The following is a 15,691-nucleotide window of genomic DNA, read 5'->3' as shown; positions in this document are numbered from 1 at the left end:
ATCCTCATCCTCCACAGCCCCTGGCAGTGGGGAGCCACCAGCTGGATGAACTCAGCCCGGGCTCTGTGTATTTATTTATTTATTCTGGGGAGTTCTGCTCCTCCCCACACTGGGGCTTTCCAAACGGTTCCTGTTTATTTTTGGAACAGGAAAGACCACGTCAAGGAATTGGTATGAGCCAGAGCTGCTTCCCAACCAGCCCCAAATGGGGATTCTTTGCTTCCATCCACATCCCAAAACCCCAGCTCCTGGAGCATAATCCTTCTAGCACATCTGCCTCCATCTAGCAGCCTGAGCCTTTATTTTGGAATTAACGTGCCAGAGGAGGGCAGGTTTGTGTGAAACCCCAACCTCTCAGTTGCAGGTGAGGATTTTGGGACTTCAGGGGATGTTTAAAGCCAAGGAGCCCTGCTCCAGCCCAAACTGATCCAGCCTTCCTCCTGCAGGATCAGATGATGAAAATTGCAATGCAAGATGTTTTCAATTACCATCTGTATGGCAGATTACCTTTGTCAAGTGGGCAGTTTGCCTTATCTCTCTCTTTGAGTGACCACAATCACACCTCCCTGGGGAGGGGACATTGCTGATAACAGCTATTGAATGTCACTGCATGGCTGATAAGAACTACAGCATCCCATTGGGAGATATGAGCCCAGAGGGAGGAGCCAAGCATTCCTACCTGGATATAATCTGGAGATTCTGGAACACCAGCCAAGCATTCCTGCCTGGATATAATCTGGAGATTCTGGAACACCAGCACAGCTTCTCCACTGGATTCCCCAGAGGAACAGCAGCTGCCTCTTCCCCTGGATCTTCAGAGGCAGAGACTGCACCTTTCTCCAGGATCCCTGCTCCAGCAGAACCAGCCCTGACACTGCAGGAGGGCTGAGCCACAATTCCAATGGGACTGCTGCCAACAGCCTGACCCACAGGGTGTCAGGGTGGGTTCTGACTCTGGCAGTGTTGTTCTAGTGTACTGCATTGTTCTGCATTTCATTTTTTTCCCTTTTTCCCTATTAAAGAACTGTTATTTCCTGCTCCCATATTTTTGCCTGAGAGCCCCTTAATTTAAAATTTATAGCAATTCAGAGGGGTAGGGAGGGTTTACATTCTCCATTTCAGGGGAGGCTCCTGCCTTCCTTAGCAGACTCCTGGCTTTCCAAACCATGACATTAGAGAACCAGAACCGCCATGTCCTAAGGTGCAGGCAGAAAATCAGGCTGAATCTCAGCTCAAGAAAGCTGCTGTGCTGAAAGATCTGTGTGCCACGCTGAGGGCAGGCTGGCTGCTTTCAGGCCAGGGGGAAGAAGAGCCCTTTTCTCTCCCTAAATTCTCTGCCTGGCTCTTTAGAAATGAGCAGGGATGCCCCTGCACCAGGATGCCCGGGCAGTGCCAGGCTCACCAGCCTGAGGGAGGGCAGGGAGCAGGGCCAAAGCAGGGATGGAAGGAGCAGGAATGTCTGCAGGGGAAACTCCTCTCCTTGATTTAAGGCCCTTGAATGACGGCCATTCCTCATGTCTCACGCTGCTCTCTGCTGGCACTTAATTACCCTCACTGGAAAAACTGCCCTCACATTTCTACCTTGACTTTGCTGACTTCAGCTTCCCTGCTGCTGGATCCTGATTTGCCTTTGGCTGCTAATTAAAAAGCCCTTCAGCCTTTGCCAGCTGCTCCTTGCATAGGTAATTAGAGAGCGTGCCCCAGCCACCTCCTCACCTTCCCTGCAGACCAGCAGCATTCCCCCAAAAAAATCTGAGCAGCCTCTTGCCCATCTGCCTCCTCCTGGGGGATGGCATTGCTGGGCTGGGGACTGTGGGGGCACCCACACAAAAACCCAAACCCTGCATTTACCACACCCAAAGAGCCCCTTTGGGGTGGGATTTGTCCCATCACAGGACAGAGGTGGGCACATGACACAAGCAGCAGCCCCTTACCCAGCAGAGGAGGAACAAGGCGAGCTGTCCTCCAGATTCCTCCCAGAGCAGCTCAGCTCCATTCAAACTTTTTTTTTTTTTTTTGGCCAAGCCAAACCCAGGGGATCCCCTCTCTGCCTTCCCACTCACCCTTCAATTCCAAAGCTCAAATCTGGAGTTTTCTTTGGCATTTGGCTCCTTTCATTTTAAGTTTGAAGCTGCCATGGGCTGTGTGCCCTTTCTCCTCACTCCTGGCAGCTGAGCCAAGGCTGCTCAGACTTTCCAAACACAAATGGGACACAGCCCAGGCCTAAATTTGTCCCAGAAAGATTGTAAGCAGCTGAAAGGACAAGCAGGAGGGAGGAAAGCAAAAAAAAAGAAGAAAGGAGGGGGAAAATCCCCAAACCAACTTGCTGTTGCATTAAGCCCCCAGGACTTGGAGGATGATTTTTTGCTTGCAGGGGTATTTTGAGGCCCCTCTCCCCAGAAGGATGCCATCAGGTCACTCAGCAATGTGAAATCTCCATCACACTGCACTGACAGGGCCATCCTCGCCCAGCCCATGGATCCCTGCCAGCAGCAATGTCCCTGTGCCCACAGAGGGCACGTGTGCCACCAGCCTGGGGACACTGCAGGGTCACCCCGAGGCTGTGCTGGGGACAGACCCTGCAGTGGCATCTCTCCCTGTGGTTCCATCAGGGTTTAGCCCTGTGGCATTGATATTTTCCTGGGAAAATGGGCAAATGGGGATTTTGTTTTTCTCTGCCTGCTCCATCACTTTTCCTGTTTTTTTTTGGTTTTTTTTTTTTTTCTCCAAGGCTCACTGAGCATCACCAGCCAGAGAGGAGGGGATTGAAGGCCATCGTTTGGTCACCTCAAACCTGCAGGTGCCACTCTCCAGGCTGCCTGTGCCACTCCATCACCCCCACAGGTTTACAGGGAGCTGCTCCAACTGGCTGCAAGTTTCCTCTTTTTTTTTGTCCCCACCCTTTTTTCCCCCTTTGCCGATGAAATCAGCACTCAATAAAATCACATCAGGCCCAGATGTTTTCTCCTCGGGTCAAGATCCAAGGAGGTGAAGTCAATTAGAGCTGCAATTCATCCCAGGCACACACAGAGCCCTCAGCCCTGGAGCCAGGCACCATCCCTGGGTGGTGAGAGGATGGAATCACACCCCAGGGGATGGAATCACACCCTAGGGACTGCAAACACATCCCAGGGCACTGCAAAGATCCATGGGGATGCAAGAACATCCCAGGGGATCCAATCACATCCCAGGGGTTGGAAACACATCCCAGGGGATGCAATCACATCCCAGGGACTGCAAACACATCCCAAGGGATGGCAATCACATCCCAGGGGATGCAATCACATCCCAGGGACTGCAAACACATCCCAAGGAGCACAAAACACATCCAGGGGGATACAATCACATCCCAGGGGATGCAAGCACATGCCAGGGCACTGAAAATATATCCCAAGGGATGAAAATCACATCCCAGGGGATGCAGTCACATCCCAGGGCACTGCAAACACATTCTAGGGGATACAAGCACATCCCAGGGGATGCAGTCAGATCCGAGAGCACTGCAAACATCCCAGGGGATGCAATCACATGCCAGGGGACGCAGTGACATCCCAGGGGATACAAGCACACCCCAGGGGATGCAGTCAGATCCGAGGGCACTGCAAACATCCCAGGGGATGCAATCACATGCCAGGGGACGCAGTGACATCCCAGGGCACTGCAAACACATCCCAGGGGACTGCAAACATCCAAGGGGATACAAACACATCCCAGGGGATACAAACACATCCCCATCCCCCATCACTGCCCGGGGAGCCGGCAGGCAGGGCTGGCAGCCAGGGGCACCGCCACAACCTCCTGGGGCCTCTCCTCATCAGGGAGTGCCTGACGAGGGTGAGCGGCAGCCCCGGACCCAGAGCATCCGGTGTGTGAACAGCTCAGCGTGGAGTGGGGCTGATGCATGTGGGTTCTTCTTTTGGAGCTAAACTGTATGATTTTGGAATGTTAATAATCAGAAAAACCATCTGGTTTAGTCTCGTTTTGCAGTGGGATGTGTCAAGGAGTAAGCCTGGCTTAATTTGGGCCCAGCCCGGGGATGTTGCCTGTGTAGAATAAGCAGCGCCTTGTTGGTGAGGCAGTGCCTGAAGCGATTTGGCACCATCCTCCTGATCCAGACCCTGGAATACCAAGCAGGGCATTGGAATAGCAAGCAGGGCCTGGATGGGCCAGGCTCACAAACAAGAGAAAAGCAAGGACAGGGGTGTGATCACTGCCCCCGGGTATTCACAGCCTTGGCCGAGCCTCTCAGGACACGGCACGGAGCGGCCACACAGATTTTACACGTTTTTATTCATAAAACGGCCGATGGTGCAGAATTGACCCAGAAAAGCGTTTGGCCAGGGCCCTTTGGCCACTCCTCGCCCCTTCCTCCGCTGGGATCAAACCCGTGCTGGCAGTGCCCGCGGGGCCGTGCCCAGGCCGGGCCGGGCCGTGCCCGGCTCCCCCCGGTGCCCCAGCTCTGTCCTCGCTCCGGGCTCGCAGGGACGCGTCAGAACTCCTTAAACCTGCGGGAGAGAAACCTCCTTAAAGCTCAGGGTGGGCACAGGCGCTGGGATGGATGTGGGCACCGCGGAGATGGAAAGGGAAAACAGCTCAGCCCCGTCCGCAGCGCCAGGAGGAGAAGCAGGCACCAGCAGGAGATCCAGCCACTGTCGTGTCTCCGGCCAAAGCTGAAATGTCCCCAAAAATCCTACAGAGTTTGTGCCTCTTCTCTGCAAGAGACGCTCCCCAAAGCCCTCAGGACACTGCAGTATTGCCACAACCTCAGCCAGCTGCTTCCCCCAGCAGAAACCAGGCAGGGTTTGGTGCAGACACGGATTCTGTCACCCCTAGGGCAGCTGTCACCCTAACCAGCCCCGGCAGGAGAGAGCAGAGCCTGGCAGCCCTCCACCAGCAGATCTGGGCTGCACTTACCGCAGCACGAGGCCCAGACTGTTGGTGTGTCACCTGCAAACACAAGACATAAGGGACGGAACGTTCGCAGGGGTCGGGGTGTGGCAGCCCCACGGCCAGGACAGGCTGTGGCCCCTCCTTTAGGTGTCACACGGGGATGGTGGTGGCAATCAGGGCCAGGGCAGTGCTGATTTGGGGATTATTTATACACTCGCTGCGGTGATTGGCCTACAGATCTGATTAGCCAGCCCTGGCTGTGTGTAATCAAGCTCAGTTGCACAGGTGGGCAAAGCCTGCAAATTCAGTTGTTTGAAGTGCATTAATCAATGCCAATCGATTGGGCATCTGGGTCAGTATCTGCTAAATCAGCCAGAGACAAGGATGCACTGCCCAAACACGTCTCCCTCTCCCCTCTTCCTCCCACTCCCCCACAATTGGCCATGGCAATTTGATCTTTTGATTCCCAAATCTTGATCTCGGCCCTAAATGATTGGAGCAGCGGCTATTTCTAGGCTGAGCCTGCAAAGTGAAACTCAGAATCAGAATGGATCAGGCTTGTGTTTGCATTTAATCCTCAGGCTCAAGTGAAGATACTTACACCGAGCTACTTCCCATCCATCACTGACTCTGTTAGCTGCACACTAGAGCTACAAAGACACAAGGACACCGTGTTTAACACCCCAAGTGTTTTTTGGAGGTGCAGGTGGCTAAAATCCCCCGGGTGCTGCCTTGGCTGGAGGTGGAAATGTCTCAGTGGCCCCGTGAGCGGGACACGGGGCCGGCGGCCTCGCGATGCCCGCGCGGAGATGCAGCAGCGACAGCAAGGGGTAACAAACATCCTTCTGCAGCAGCACTGAAACCTTGCCCGGGCACCCTGGCACCAGGGGCCACGCCGGGGGGGCAGCTACGTACCCTCTCTGCCTCGCCATGGGGCCACACCAGCCACGGGCCTCCTTCACCACCACGCGAGCCAGGAGCTGCAAGAGGAAGGGAGGGGGGAGGATGGCTGCAAGGCTGGGGCACTGCAGCCTCCAGCCTTGGCTGGAGTATTCCCACCACCAGAAGATCAATCCTGCAGCTGGATGGGGGCACTGCAGCTTCCATCCTTGGCTGGAGTATTCCCATCACCAGCAGATCAATCCTACAGCTGGATGGGGGCACATTTCCCAGCCTCCAGCCTTGGCTGGAGTATTCCCACCACCAGAAGATCAATTCTGCAGCTGGATGGGGGCACTGCAGCCTCCAGCCTTGGCAGGAGTATTCCCACCACCAGCAGATCAATCCTACAGCTGGATGGGGGCACTGCAGCCTCCAGCCTTGGCAGGAATATTCCCATCACCAACCCTACAGCTCTTCCCAGCAAAGGTCATATGAACTAAACCTGTGCAAGGGGGAGGTTGTTGGGAAAAGCCAAGTGAGAGCAGAGGTTTGAAGTCTGTGGGGAAAAGATTTGTGAAGAATTCTCAAAGCTTGATAGAAAGTTGACACAGTCTTGTATATTTGTATGTAAATACTGAGATAAGGTGTGTTGGCTTAGGAAGGTTATGGAATAGAGATGACATTGTTGAGAGAGAGATTGAACTAGAAATAGGTTTTAATAAGTTTCAAAATATGGTTTTGTAGAAGGACTAAATATTTTAGAGAATTAGAACTGTGAAAAATGTATGTAGGACTATGTGAGGAAAAAGTATAGATGATTAGTGTTAAAAGTAATAGTAGTATGGCGTAGTAAAATTTTATAGGTTGAAAAAATTTATAAGGTATTGTTACTAGGAAAAAGGTTAGTTTGTGATGGAATGGTGTTGAGTTTTTTGTGTCTCACTATTTATTGAGACTGATAATAGAATAAAATCTTTTAAAACATTTCTGTTACCCCACGTCTGTAAAAGCTGGGAAAACCAAGAGCCAATAGAGGCCTTTGCAGTTTGACCTGGATGCCTGCTGAGAACCATCTGTGCCCTCCACCAGGGAGCAGGCAGCTAAAAGGGAGCTGTGACACCCAGGGCAGAGAAAGGAGTCCTGCAAGGAGACACCTACCAGACACGCCAGGACATCAGCTGCTATCAGCATGTAAAACACGTTATTCCAGCCCGTGGGAGAGATCAGCCCTGCCAGCAGCGGCCCCAGGGCAGCACCTGTGGGGCACAGGAGCCAGGTGAGCCCTGTCCCCAGCTGAGAGGGGACAGGACCCCCAGACCCCCCAGGACACACCGACAGATCCCGTGCCGTCGATGATGGCCGTGACGGTCGAGAGGGCTTTGGCATTTCCTTTGAGGGATTCATGGGTGCCCTGTAAGGATGGAGGGATAAAACATGAGGAGCAAAAGCAGCTTTGGGGTGCTGGCTGGCATTCCCCAGCGAGGCTTTGGGGTGCATGGCTGGCATTTCCCAGTGAGGCTGATGTGCCAGGCAGCAATTTCCATGTGTCATGTCCAGCCATGGATGGAAATACCAAACTCAAATGCTGCCTGCAGGCAAACCATGGATCCCCAACAGCAGGCAGAAATCTTCAGGGGATCTGCCACCAAATATTTCCACTCTGCTTGTGCTCAGAGGGAGATGCAGCAAAGCTGAAACACAGTCATGTGGCCAAGGTGAAAAAGCAACAGGAAAATGCCCTGTGTTTAAGGGAGGGTGCAGAGTGCAGCACCAGTGACAGCTCTGCCCTTCTCCAATGGGGTTTGGAAGCATTGGAAAACAAAGGTGAAGTGCAAAAATCCCTCTGGGAAAGGGGGAACAGCCTCTGGGTGTGCACGGGCACCTCTTACCAAATCTGCCGACACCGCTGTCGTGATGAGCGCGTAGGGCCCGTTGACCAGAGCTCCACAGATGATCAGCATCGCTGCAGGGTACCCGGGAAGAGATCAAATCTTCAGGGGCAGGGAGCAGCAGGACACTGGATCCCCCATCCCCATCCCATGTGTGGACATTGCTGTCCATCCATCTCCTGTGCATCTCCATTTTCCATGAGGATCCCACCCAGCAGGCAGTGAACTCCCATCCAACACCACCCTCCCCCAGATTCAGCCTGGAGCCTGGCCCAGCAGGCAGTGAACTCCCATCCAACACCAACCTCTCCCAGATTCAGCCTGGAGCCTGGCTCAACAGGAGGAATAAAGGCAGCTGAATCCTCAGTGCCCTCCATCACCACCTCAGAGACAGCACCAAGCTGCACCACGGAGCTCCTTACCTACTGATACGCCAATGCCATTCTGACCCACATGGTTATACAGGAACAACTGGAAAAGAGACACAAGGTGAACCAGTTATGGCTACTCCAGCTGTTTTATCAAGAATTTTCCTTGCAGCAGCACCCTGGGAATGGGATGGAGAATGTGGGACCTGAATTACTGCTCGTGCCAAGCAGGGATGGTGGGCTGAGTGCACCCTGACCTCTGCATCCCACTGGCATGATGAAATACCTGGCAGCTGGCAAACAGAGGTGCTGCCATGATTTATGGCCAGGGAGGCTCTGCCACATCCCACAGCTGCAGCCAGACAAAATTTGCCCCAGTGGTGCTCTTGGGGCCATGGATGTGTTGCAGCCCCTCTGTTTCCCAGCCCGTGCAGCAGGAGGGGCTCCCACCCCAGAGCCAGCCAGGGCTGGATTACAGCTAATTAGCCATGCTGTGGAAGCAAAGCCAGATGAGCTCTGTGCAGGTGCCTGGAAGGATGTCCAGGCCAAGTTCCAGTGGAGTGTGAGGCCGTTGGCACGGGGGCTTTTGGGATGAAAACCAAAGAGACAAAAGCTGGACTGGCTCGGTGGGACCCCCGAGGCTTTGAGCAGAGTTATGGCAGGATGGAAAAACCTACAGGGTATTTTTAGTTGCCAAGGTCTCTGCAATCCCTCCCCAGCCCCTACAGCAGCACATCCTCCCCAGGAACATCTGGGCACGTGAATCAATCCCAGCTCTATCCCAGCCGGGCGCGTGACCCGCTCATCCCAGAGCCTGGGAGGAGGAAGGCAGCTGTGACTCAAAGGAGCCGGAGCAGGGAAAGCCTCGTGACGGGCCTGGGGCCCGTGTGACAGCTCACCATGGGGGCAGCCACCACCAGCATCACGCAGCACGTGGTGGCTCTGCCGCCGGTGTAGTCAGAGATGAGGCCAGCGAAGATCCCCCCTGCAAGGGAGAGTCACAGGTGTCACCCACACCACCCCAAAGGCAGAGGTTTGCCCTGACTCAGCCCAAAATCAATGTGATGCTCTTTCATCCCCCATCTTCTGACCAGCATGCCCCCAAGGTTAAACATAATAATATCAGAGTGAAGAGCTTTGATTTATCCCTTCCATTTCCATGCCACTCTGGTCTCTTCCATGCTTGCAAACTGTACAAAAAGGAGTGCCTGAGCAAGAGAGACCTGAGGGAAGAGGCTGCAATGGCAATGATGGGAAGAGGCTGTGATGGTCGGCAAAACCAATGGATGCCAAAATAAAATGGAGGGGCATTTGCTGCCTGCTGAGTGCTGTGAACCACTGAATAAACCTCCAGGGGGAAAGAGATGGTGTTGCCTGTGGTGGGGACCAGCCAAGGCTGGTCAAGGCCAGGATTGTCCCTAAATCATCCCAGATCCACCCCTTCCATCCCATTATACTGACGAACCTAAAATACCCCCGACATCAAAGAGGGTCGACAGGTCCCCGGCTTCCTTGGCACCAAAATGAGCTGTGGGAGAGAGGAGAGGGGTGAGGAGATGCTCCCCTTGCAAGGCTCACTCCCACCTCACTGTCCCCAAAACTCACCAACGTTGACAATGTAGAGGGGCAGCCAGTACAGGAAGGTGTAGCTCACCAGCTTGGCAAAGAGCAGGCACAGGGAGAACTCCACCACGCCCTGGGAGGAGAGGAAGGGACATCAGAGGAGCCCAACCTCCTCTGGATGGTGGGGTTTTCCCATTTTCTGCCCTGTGGATGCTCTGAGCTGCTTTGGCTTTGCTCTTTCCTCCACCCCAGCACTCACAGGTATCCGGAGTGCCCCAAGGAAGCTGATGGCTTCGGGCTCCTCAGCTGGTTCCTTGGGGGCCTTGGAGTGATCCACACTGCTCTGGCCTGAGAGGCTGAGTGGGCCCTCGTTAGAGATCACTGCTTCAGGATCCTTCTCACTGGTGGTCACTCCTCCAGGATCCTCATCAGCAGCCATCTAAAATCAAGCCAAAAGCAGCAGATGTGGCTGTCATGGCTGGAGGAGCCTGAAACATTGGCTCTGCTGCTGGGGCATGACCCAGAGGATGCTCCCAGTGGAAGAGCAACAGCCATCCCCTGTGACAACTGAACATTGCTCCAATTCCTGCTGTTCCAACCTGCTGGCCCAGCTGTCACCCAGCCCAGGACAGGCCCCCTGGGAATCGGAGCCACTCACGTGATGCTGAGGTGGATTGCAGTCAACATCCTCAGGATCTGCAGGGAGAAAGAACACCCTGTGAGGAGAGCCTGGAGCAACCCCACTCCTCCTGCTGTCCCTCCAGCATCTCACAGGGCCTGGGAACCCCCAGGTCTGGGCTGCATCTCTGGGTACTCTCTTCCCCAGTAAAAACCCAAAAGACTTCCCTGATATTTCCTAGAAAGACAGGCCCAGAGGAGTGACTGGTATGGGGGATGAGCCTGCCTGGATAGCCCCAAAGATGCTGAGCATCCCCATGGTGGTCAGATCCACATCCCTGCCAGCCACAGGTTGGAAATAAGTATTTGAGATTGCCAAAAATGCTTAGAGATGGGCTAGGTGAAAAATTGTATATATTATATTGGTTGTGTGCCGTGCCCCGGCTGACAACACTCACACTCCACGAGGAAGAAGAAGCAGATGACGCCCATGACAGCGATGATGATGCCAGGCACAATGAAGGACAGGCCCCAGGCAGAGGAGACCCAGGCACCAGCGATGAGAGACCCCAGGATGTTGCCAACGGAGGTGTGCGAGTTCCAGATGCCCATGATCAAACCTCTCCTGGTGGGGACACAGCCGGGTCAGTGGCACTGGGGGGGCTGCCAGGGCCAACGGGGACCAGGACTGGCACAGGACACAGAGGAGAAAACTCACTTTCCTTTGCCAAACCAGTTTCCAACGCATGCCACGACAGCAGGCCAGCCTGTGGTCTGCACCAGCCCATTGCAGACCTGCAAGAAAGAGATGGGAGCATCACCCAGCAAGCACCGAGCACAGCCACGGAGCCCTGCACTGCTTGGGCAACTGGGCTCAAAAACAGCCACCCCTATCCAAAGCTGCTAAGAAAACACTTGGTTTGTATGGTTTTTTCCCTCCTGGGGCCGTTTGCATCGCTGCCATGGCTGAACTGGGAGCGGCTGCTGTTGCCAAACCAGCTGCCCGCGCCGATCGGAGCCGGGCACGCCCGGAGGTTTCGACGCCCACACCGCGCACAGCCAGGTTTGTGGGGAGAGGAAATGCTCAGGGCTGCCCTGCTCAGAAACTGGGCCACCCCAGGCCCTGGAGGCCACTGAAAAATCTGGGATGAGGCCACAGAGGTAAAGCCTGGGCATATGTCAGAACTCAGTGCATCCCTCCGGGTGTCCAGAGTTGCCAGGACCCTGCCAGGGGGCTCAGAGACCCTGGCACACAGCCCAGAGCACCTGTGGGTTTGATTTTAACCCGTGGAGCAAATTACCAGCTTTGTATGAGGACCTGAAAGCCACAGAAGTTTAAATAGTATAATAATAAAATTATCACAGGGTGAAAATGTAGATTATAGCACTTTTGGTATGGGGGTTATGGGGACAAGATGGAGGAACTTGGGCGTGTCCAGCCTTTCTTCTTCTTCTTCTTGGTGTCCATTTTCTGCTGTGATGCTGGCACTTTGGGATTGGTTTAGAGTAGAAGTGCACTGTCTAACACAGGTGATGGGTATTGGGAAGTGTAAATATGTGTAAATAAGTGTAAATATGTTATATTTAGAATAGAAGCTCACTGTCTAACATAGGTGATAGGTATTAAAAAGTAATTGTAAATACGTTATGTTTAGAATAGAAGCTCACTGTCTAACATAGGTGATGGGTATTGGGAATTAAGTGTAAATATGTTACACGTAGTTTGTAGTATAAAAGGACACACAGAGTGCCTGTGGCTGCCCTGCTGAGCAGATCTCGGCTGGGCAGAAAGAAAATTTTATAGATAAGAATTAATATACAACCTCAAGACCGAAAACTGAAGAGCTCTGACTCGTTCTTCAGACGCGCGGGCCGAAGCAGAGACACCCTGCACATCTCGGGGCAGCAATAACAACCAAAACCCGAGAGGCACCACCCAGCACAACCCACCTGCACGATGATGAAGTACCAGAGCACGTGGATGTCCCAGAAGTAGCCGAGGCCGAAGAGCGCGGTGAAGAGCCCGCTCACCACCATCCCCCCCGACAGGTAATAGCGCAGGGGGAGGCGCTCCCCAAAAATGCCACTGCAGAGAGAGGGAGAGCACAGCAGGAGCTGTCACAGGTGGTGCCAGCAATGGGCATCATCACACTGAGCCAGCTCCCGAATCCTGAGAGGATCCCCGGCTGCTTCCCTGTTAGCACAACCCCATCCCCATGGAAACAAACCAGTTCCACAGACTGGTGCAAAGTGGGGAAAGGCCCTGGGTACCTGATAAACATCCCGATGGCGTAGGCCACCAGGAAGGCATTATCCAGCGCCCCAAAAAGTTCGTTGTAGTTGTCCCCATCTGGAAAACAAATATTAGGGCCACCTCAGCCTGGCCTCCATCTTATGTCCCCTCCCCGTGGCTGCTGGCTTGGTCTTGTCCCCCATTCCCAAAAGGCTGGTCCCCATGGGAGCTTCTGGGGACATGGCCAGGTGCCATCAGCACTGGGACCTGGTCCTGTCCTGGACTTCACCACCTGCTGCTGCCCTTTGGCCCAGGGGCATGGGACAGATCTTCATCACTTAATTACCTCCGGCTGCCTAATGAGCAGCTGGCGCCCTGCCAAACCCTGGCCACGACCTGCTGTTAGGGAATGGGGGCAGCCCAACCCAGCTGCCACAAGCGTGGGGTTTGGGGTGCCTGGGGGGACTCAGCCTTACCAAAGGGGGCCCAGTCACACCATGTGGTGCTGTTGGAGTCATTGTGGGGGTTCGGGCCCAAGGCCGAGCAGTTGAGGTGCAGCTGGCTCTGCAGGGAGAGGGAGAGAGAGGGGTGAAACCAAAGTGCTGTCAGTCAGCACCCCGTTCCCCATGTGGCCTCTCCAGGCTCCCTGTCCCACAGCAGGGGCGAGGCTGGGCTCACCTTGACGATGCTGATGGGTTTTCGGGAGAGGTGGTAGCTGGCGTAGGAGAGGAAGGTCAGCACCAGAGTCAGGCCCCGATAGCTGGGGGAGGAAGGAAGCAGAGAGCTCAGGGTCTGTGGGACAGGGATGGGTGGCCTCAGCACGCAATGGGACTCTTCTACTGGATTGGTGACCTGAACCAGCACAGCTGAGCTGGTCAGGAAGTGAGCAGAACCTCCCAAAAAAAGCCCAGGATGTGGCTTAAAAAGATCAGCTGAGTTTTGTGGGGAACATCAAGCAGTTTTTCCACCTCCTCAAGCAGTTACATCCCACCGAAACGAAGGGTGAGCAAGTGCCTTCCTGGTGTCACGAGTGGAAACTGTGCTGATTCATCATCACTCCCAGGGTTAATCAAAGATAAGCTGGAAAAAAAAGCAGGGGGCAATACCAGCTCGCCTTCCTCCACCAAAAAGCAATTTCATCTCCTTTGCTCGGATAAAATGCAGGGAAAGGGGGAATCTGAGCTCAGGAAATGGGGATGCTGCACCCATCAAAGCTAACAGATAAAGCCTGGAGAATCCCAAGTAGGATCTAAGACTCTCTGGAGCAAGATGAGTATGTCTGAAGGAGCTCTCCTGCCTTCAGGAAGGGTTTTATGGCAGCACAGAGGATGCAAGCAGTCAGGGGCAGCTGCAGCACACAGACATGTCACGGGACTGCTCCAAGTTTAGAAAGAAAACAACCTTTCCTTTGGTGGTTTTGGCCCATCCTGCTCCTCTCTGCAGTTTCACTTCTCCCTGGAGCTGCAGCAGTGACGGGTGTCCTAAAATCCAGGGCAACTCCCCGTGCTGTGTGCCGGCTCCAAAGCGGCACTGTGGCTGAGAAACTGCTGCTGCCCACCCCAGAAAGTGAATAAACCGCCCAAAATCACTGCTAGGGCTGATCCAAGAGGAGCAGAGAGGTCACGGTAGGGAAGGGGAAGATAAAGTTCACACGCAGCGCCCCCCTGGGCCAGGCACTTGGATGTCGGGATTTTTCTTTTTACCCTTCGTGTTCTGGCAGGGAAAATTCCAGCAGATGGAAAAGCAGGGAGGGTGTCTGGCAATGGGCTTCCAAAAAATGCAACTATTACTTGAAATTAAACGGGCAGCAGTCCCATCACCCCGTCAGAAGAGAAGGCAGCAGGCAAGATCTCTGTTTTGGCCACATCCCACTGAATTTTGAGTGTCAGGGCCTGAGACATCTGGAGGCTGCCAGGTCCTGTTGCCCACCTCGAGGTTCCCCCTCCCCAGGTCTCATCCCTGGGCTGCAGTCGCTGTGGGCTGATCCCAGTTGGGTCCAGTGCCTGGGGATGATGCTGGGCCCTGGGGACTGACCTCTCATCCCTGTCCCCAGCCCAGGTCTCACCCCTGTCCCGTGTCAGTCCCCACATAAGTGGTCTCCAGTCCAGAGCTGGTCCCAGGGCTGGCTCCACGCTGGTGCCGGTCTGTTGGTCCGGGCCAGCCTCATCCCAGTGCCAGTCCCTGTGCCCAGGGCCAGCCTCATCCCAGTGCCAGTCCCTGTGCCCAGGGCCAGCCTCCATCCCAGTGCCAGTCCCTGTGCCCCGGGCCAGGCTCTATCCCGGTTCCACTCCAGCGGTTGCCAGTGCCGGGTGGAATGCCACCCTCTTGTCCCTAACCCGGGGCTATCCCAGCACCCGTTCTGGTCCCCATGCTGGTGTCGGCTCCAGTGTCCAGGGCCAGTCTCTATTCCAGTGCTGGTCCACGGAAGAGCGAGCCTCGCTCCAGAGACCGTCCCTATCCCAGTGCTGACACCCTCCCTGTCCAATGTCAGTCCCTATCCCGGTTCATCTCGATCCCAGTGACAGTCCCGACCCCGGTGCCAGTCCCTATGTCCAGGACCAGTCCCGATCCTGGTCCCTATATCCAGCGCCAGTCCCGCTCCCGGTCCCTACACCCAGGGCCAGTCCCTATATCCAGAGCCAGTCCCGGTCCCGGTATCCAGACAGTTCCCGTGCCAGTCCCTATATCCCGAGCCAGCCCCGCTCCCGGTGCCGGTCCCTATATCCAGAGCCAGTCTCACTCCCTGTGCCGGTCCCGATATCCCGAGCCGGTCGCTATATCCCGAGCCAGTCCCGGTGCCGGTCCCTCTATCCCGAGCCAGCCCCGGTCCCCCGTCCCCGCTCACCGGCTGTCCCGGGGCACGGCGCGGAGCAGGCGGATCCCGGGGGCGAGCGCTGCCCTCATGGCGGGCGGCGGCGGCGCTCGGGCACCCCCGGCTCCTTTTCACCGCCCCCGGGGCCGCCGCTCCCGCCCCGCCGGCCCCGGTCCCGCCCCGGCCCTGCCCGGGCACGGCCCCGGTTCCTCGGCCGTGAGGGGTGAACCGGGCCGTCCTCGCTGCCTCTGAAACAAACATCGCCCTCAAAGGCGGCTGGATCGAGGGAACGGCCGCGCTGGGCCGTGGGAGGCGGCACAGCCCCGACGGGACCGAGCAGCCCTTTTGGTATGGCCCGGGGCTCTGTGAGCTGCCCCAGATGCTCTATTTCCAACAGAAAAAAACTGGATTTAACTTTTCCACTTCCATCTCAGCA

The 15,691-nt window shown here is 55.3% G+C and overlaps 1 protein-coding gene across 2 annotated transcripts; it reads right to left on the bottom strand.

Moving 5' to 3' along the window:
- Positions 1–4,286: 4,286 nt before the first annotated feature.
- Positions 4,287–15,372, bottom strand: SLC37A2 (solute carrier family 37 member 2). Of its 2 annotated transcripts, XM_058041212.1 has the most exons (18): positions 15,289–15,372; positions 13,122–13,203; positions 12,920–13,007; positions 12,482–12,560; positions 12,161–12,296; positions 10,929–11,005; positions 10,669–10,835; positions 10,251–10,288; positions 9,852–10,031; positions 9,635–9,725; positions 9,495–9,557; positions 8,929–9,014; positions 8,084–8,132; positions 7,662–7,735; positions 7,105–7,183; positions 6,931–7,028; positions 5,806–5,870; positions 4,287–4,505 (listed from the first exon to the last, which is right to left on the bottom strand). In XM_058041212.1, exons 1-18 carry the CDS (start codon positions 15,345–15,347, stop codon positions 4,490–4,492), a joined length of 1,527 nt encoding a protein of 508 aa, XP_057897195.1. In that variant the 5' UTR covers positions 15,348–15,372; the 3' UTR covers positions 4,287–4,489. The 2 variants fall into 2 exon arrangements, with proteins under 2 accessions (XP_057897195.1, XP_057897193.1); XM_058041210.1 differs by lacking the exon at positions 4,287–4,505 and having other exon boundaries at positions 5,073–5,870.
- Between the last annotated feature and the right edge of the window lie 319 nt (positions 15,373–15,691).

Source organism: Melospiza georgiana, chromosome 27 (assembly GCF_028018845.1).
Source record: "Melospiza georgiana isolate bMelGeo1 chromosome 27, bMelGeo1.pri, whole genome shotgun sequence".
Classification (NCBI taxonomy): Eukaryota; Metazoa; Chordata; class Aves; order Passeriformes; family Passerellidae; genus Melospiza; species Melospiza georgiana.
Note: the sequence above shows the minus strand (reverse complement) of the source record. Positions and strands in the feature narration are given on the sequence as shown.

Bases quoted from the DNA above. Each gene is read 5' to 3' on its own strand.
- SLC37A2 (XM_058041210.1), bottom strand. From the start codon at position 15,347: ATGAGGGCAGCGCTCGCCCCCGGGATCCGCCTGCTCCGCGCCGTGCCC. The intron at 12,561-12,919 runs GTAAGGCTGAGT...TTTGTTTTCCAG, and splicing joins GTGTGACTGGGCCCCCTTTG to ATGGGGACAACTACAACGAA. The intron at 7,736-8,083 runs GTAAGGAGCTCC...GGTACCCTGCAG, and splicing joins TGGCATTGGCGTATCAGTAG to CGATGCTGATCATCTGTGGA.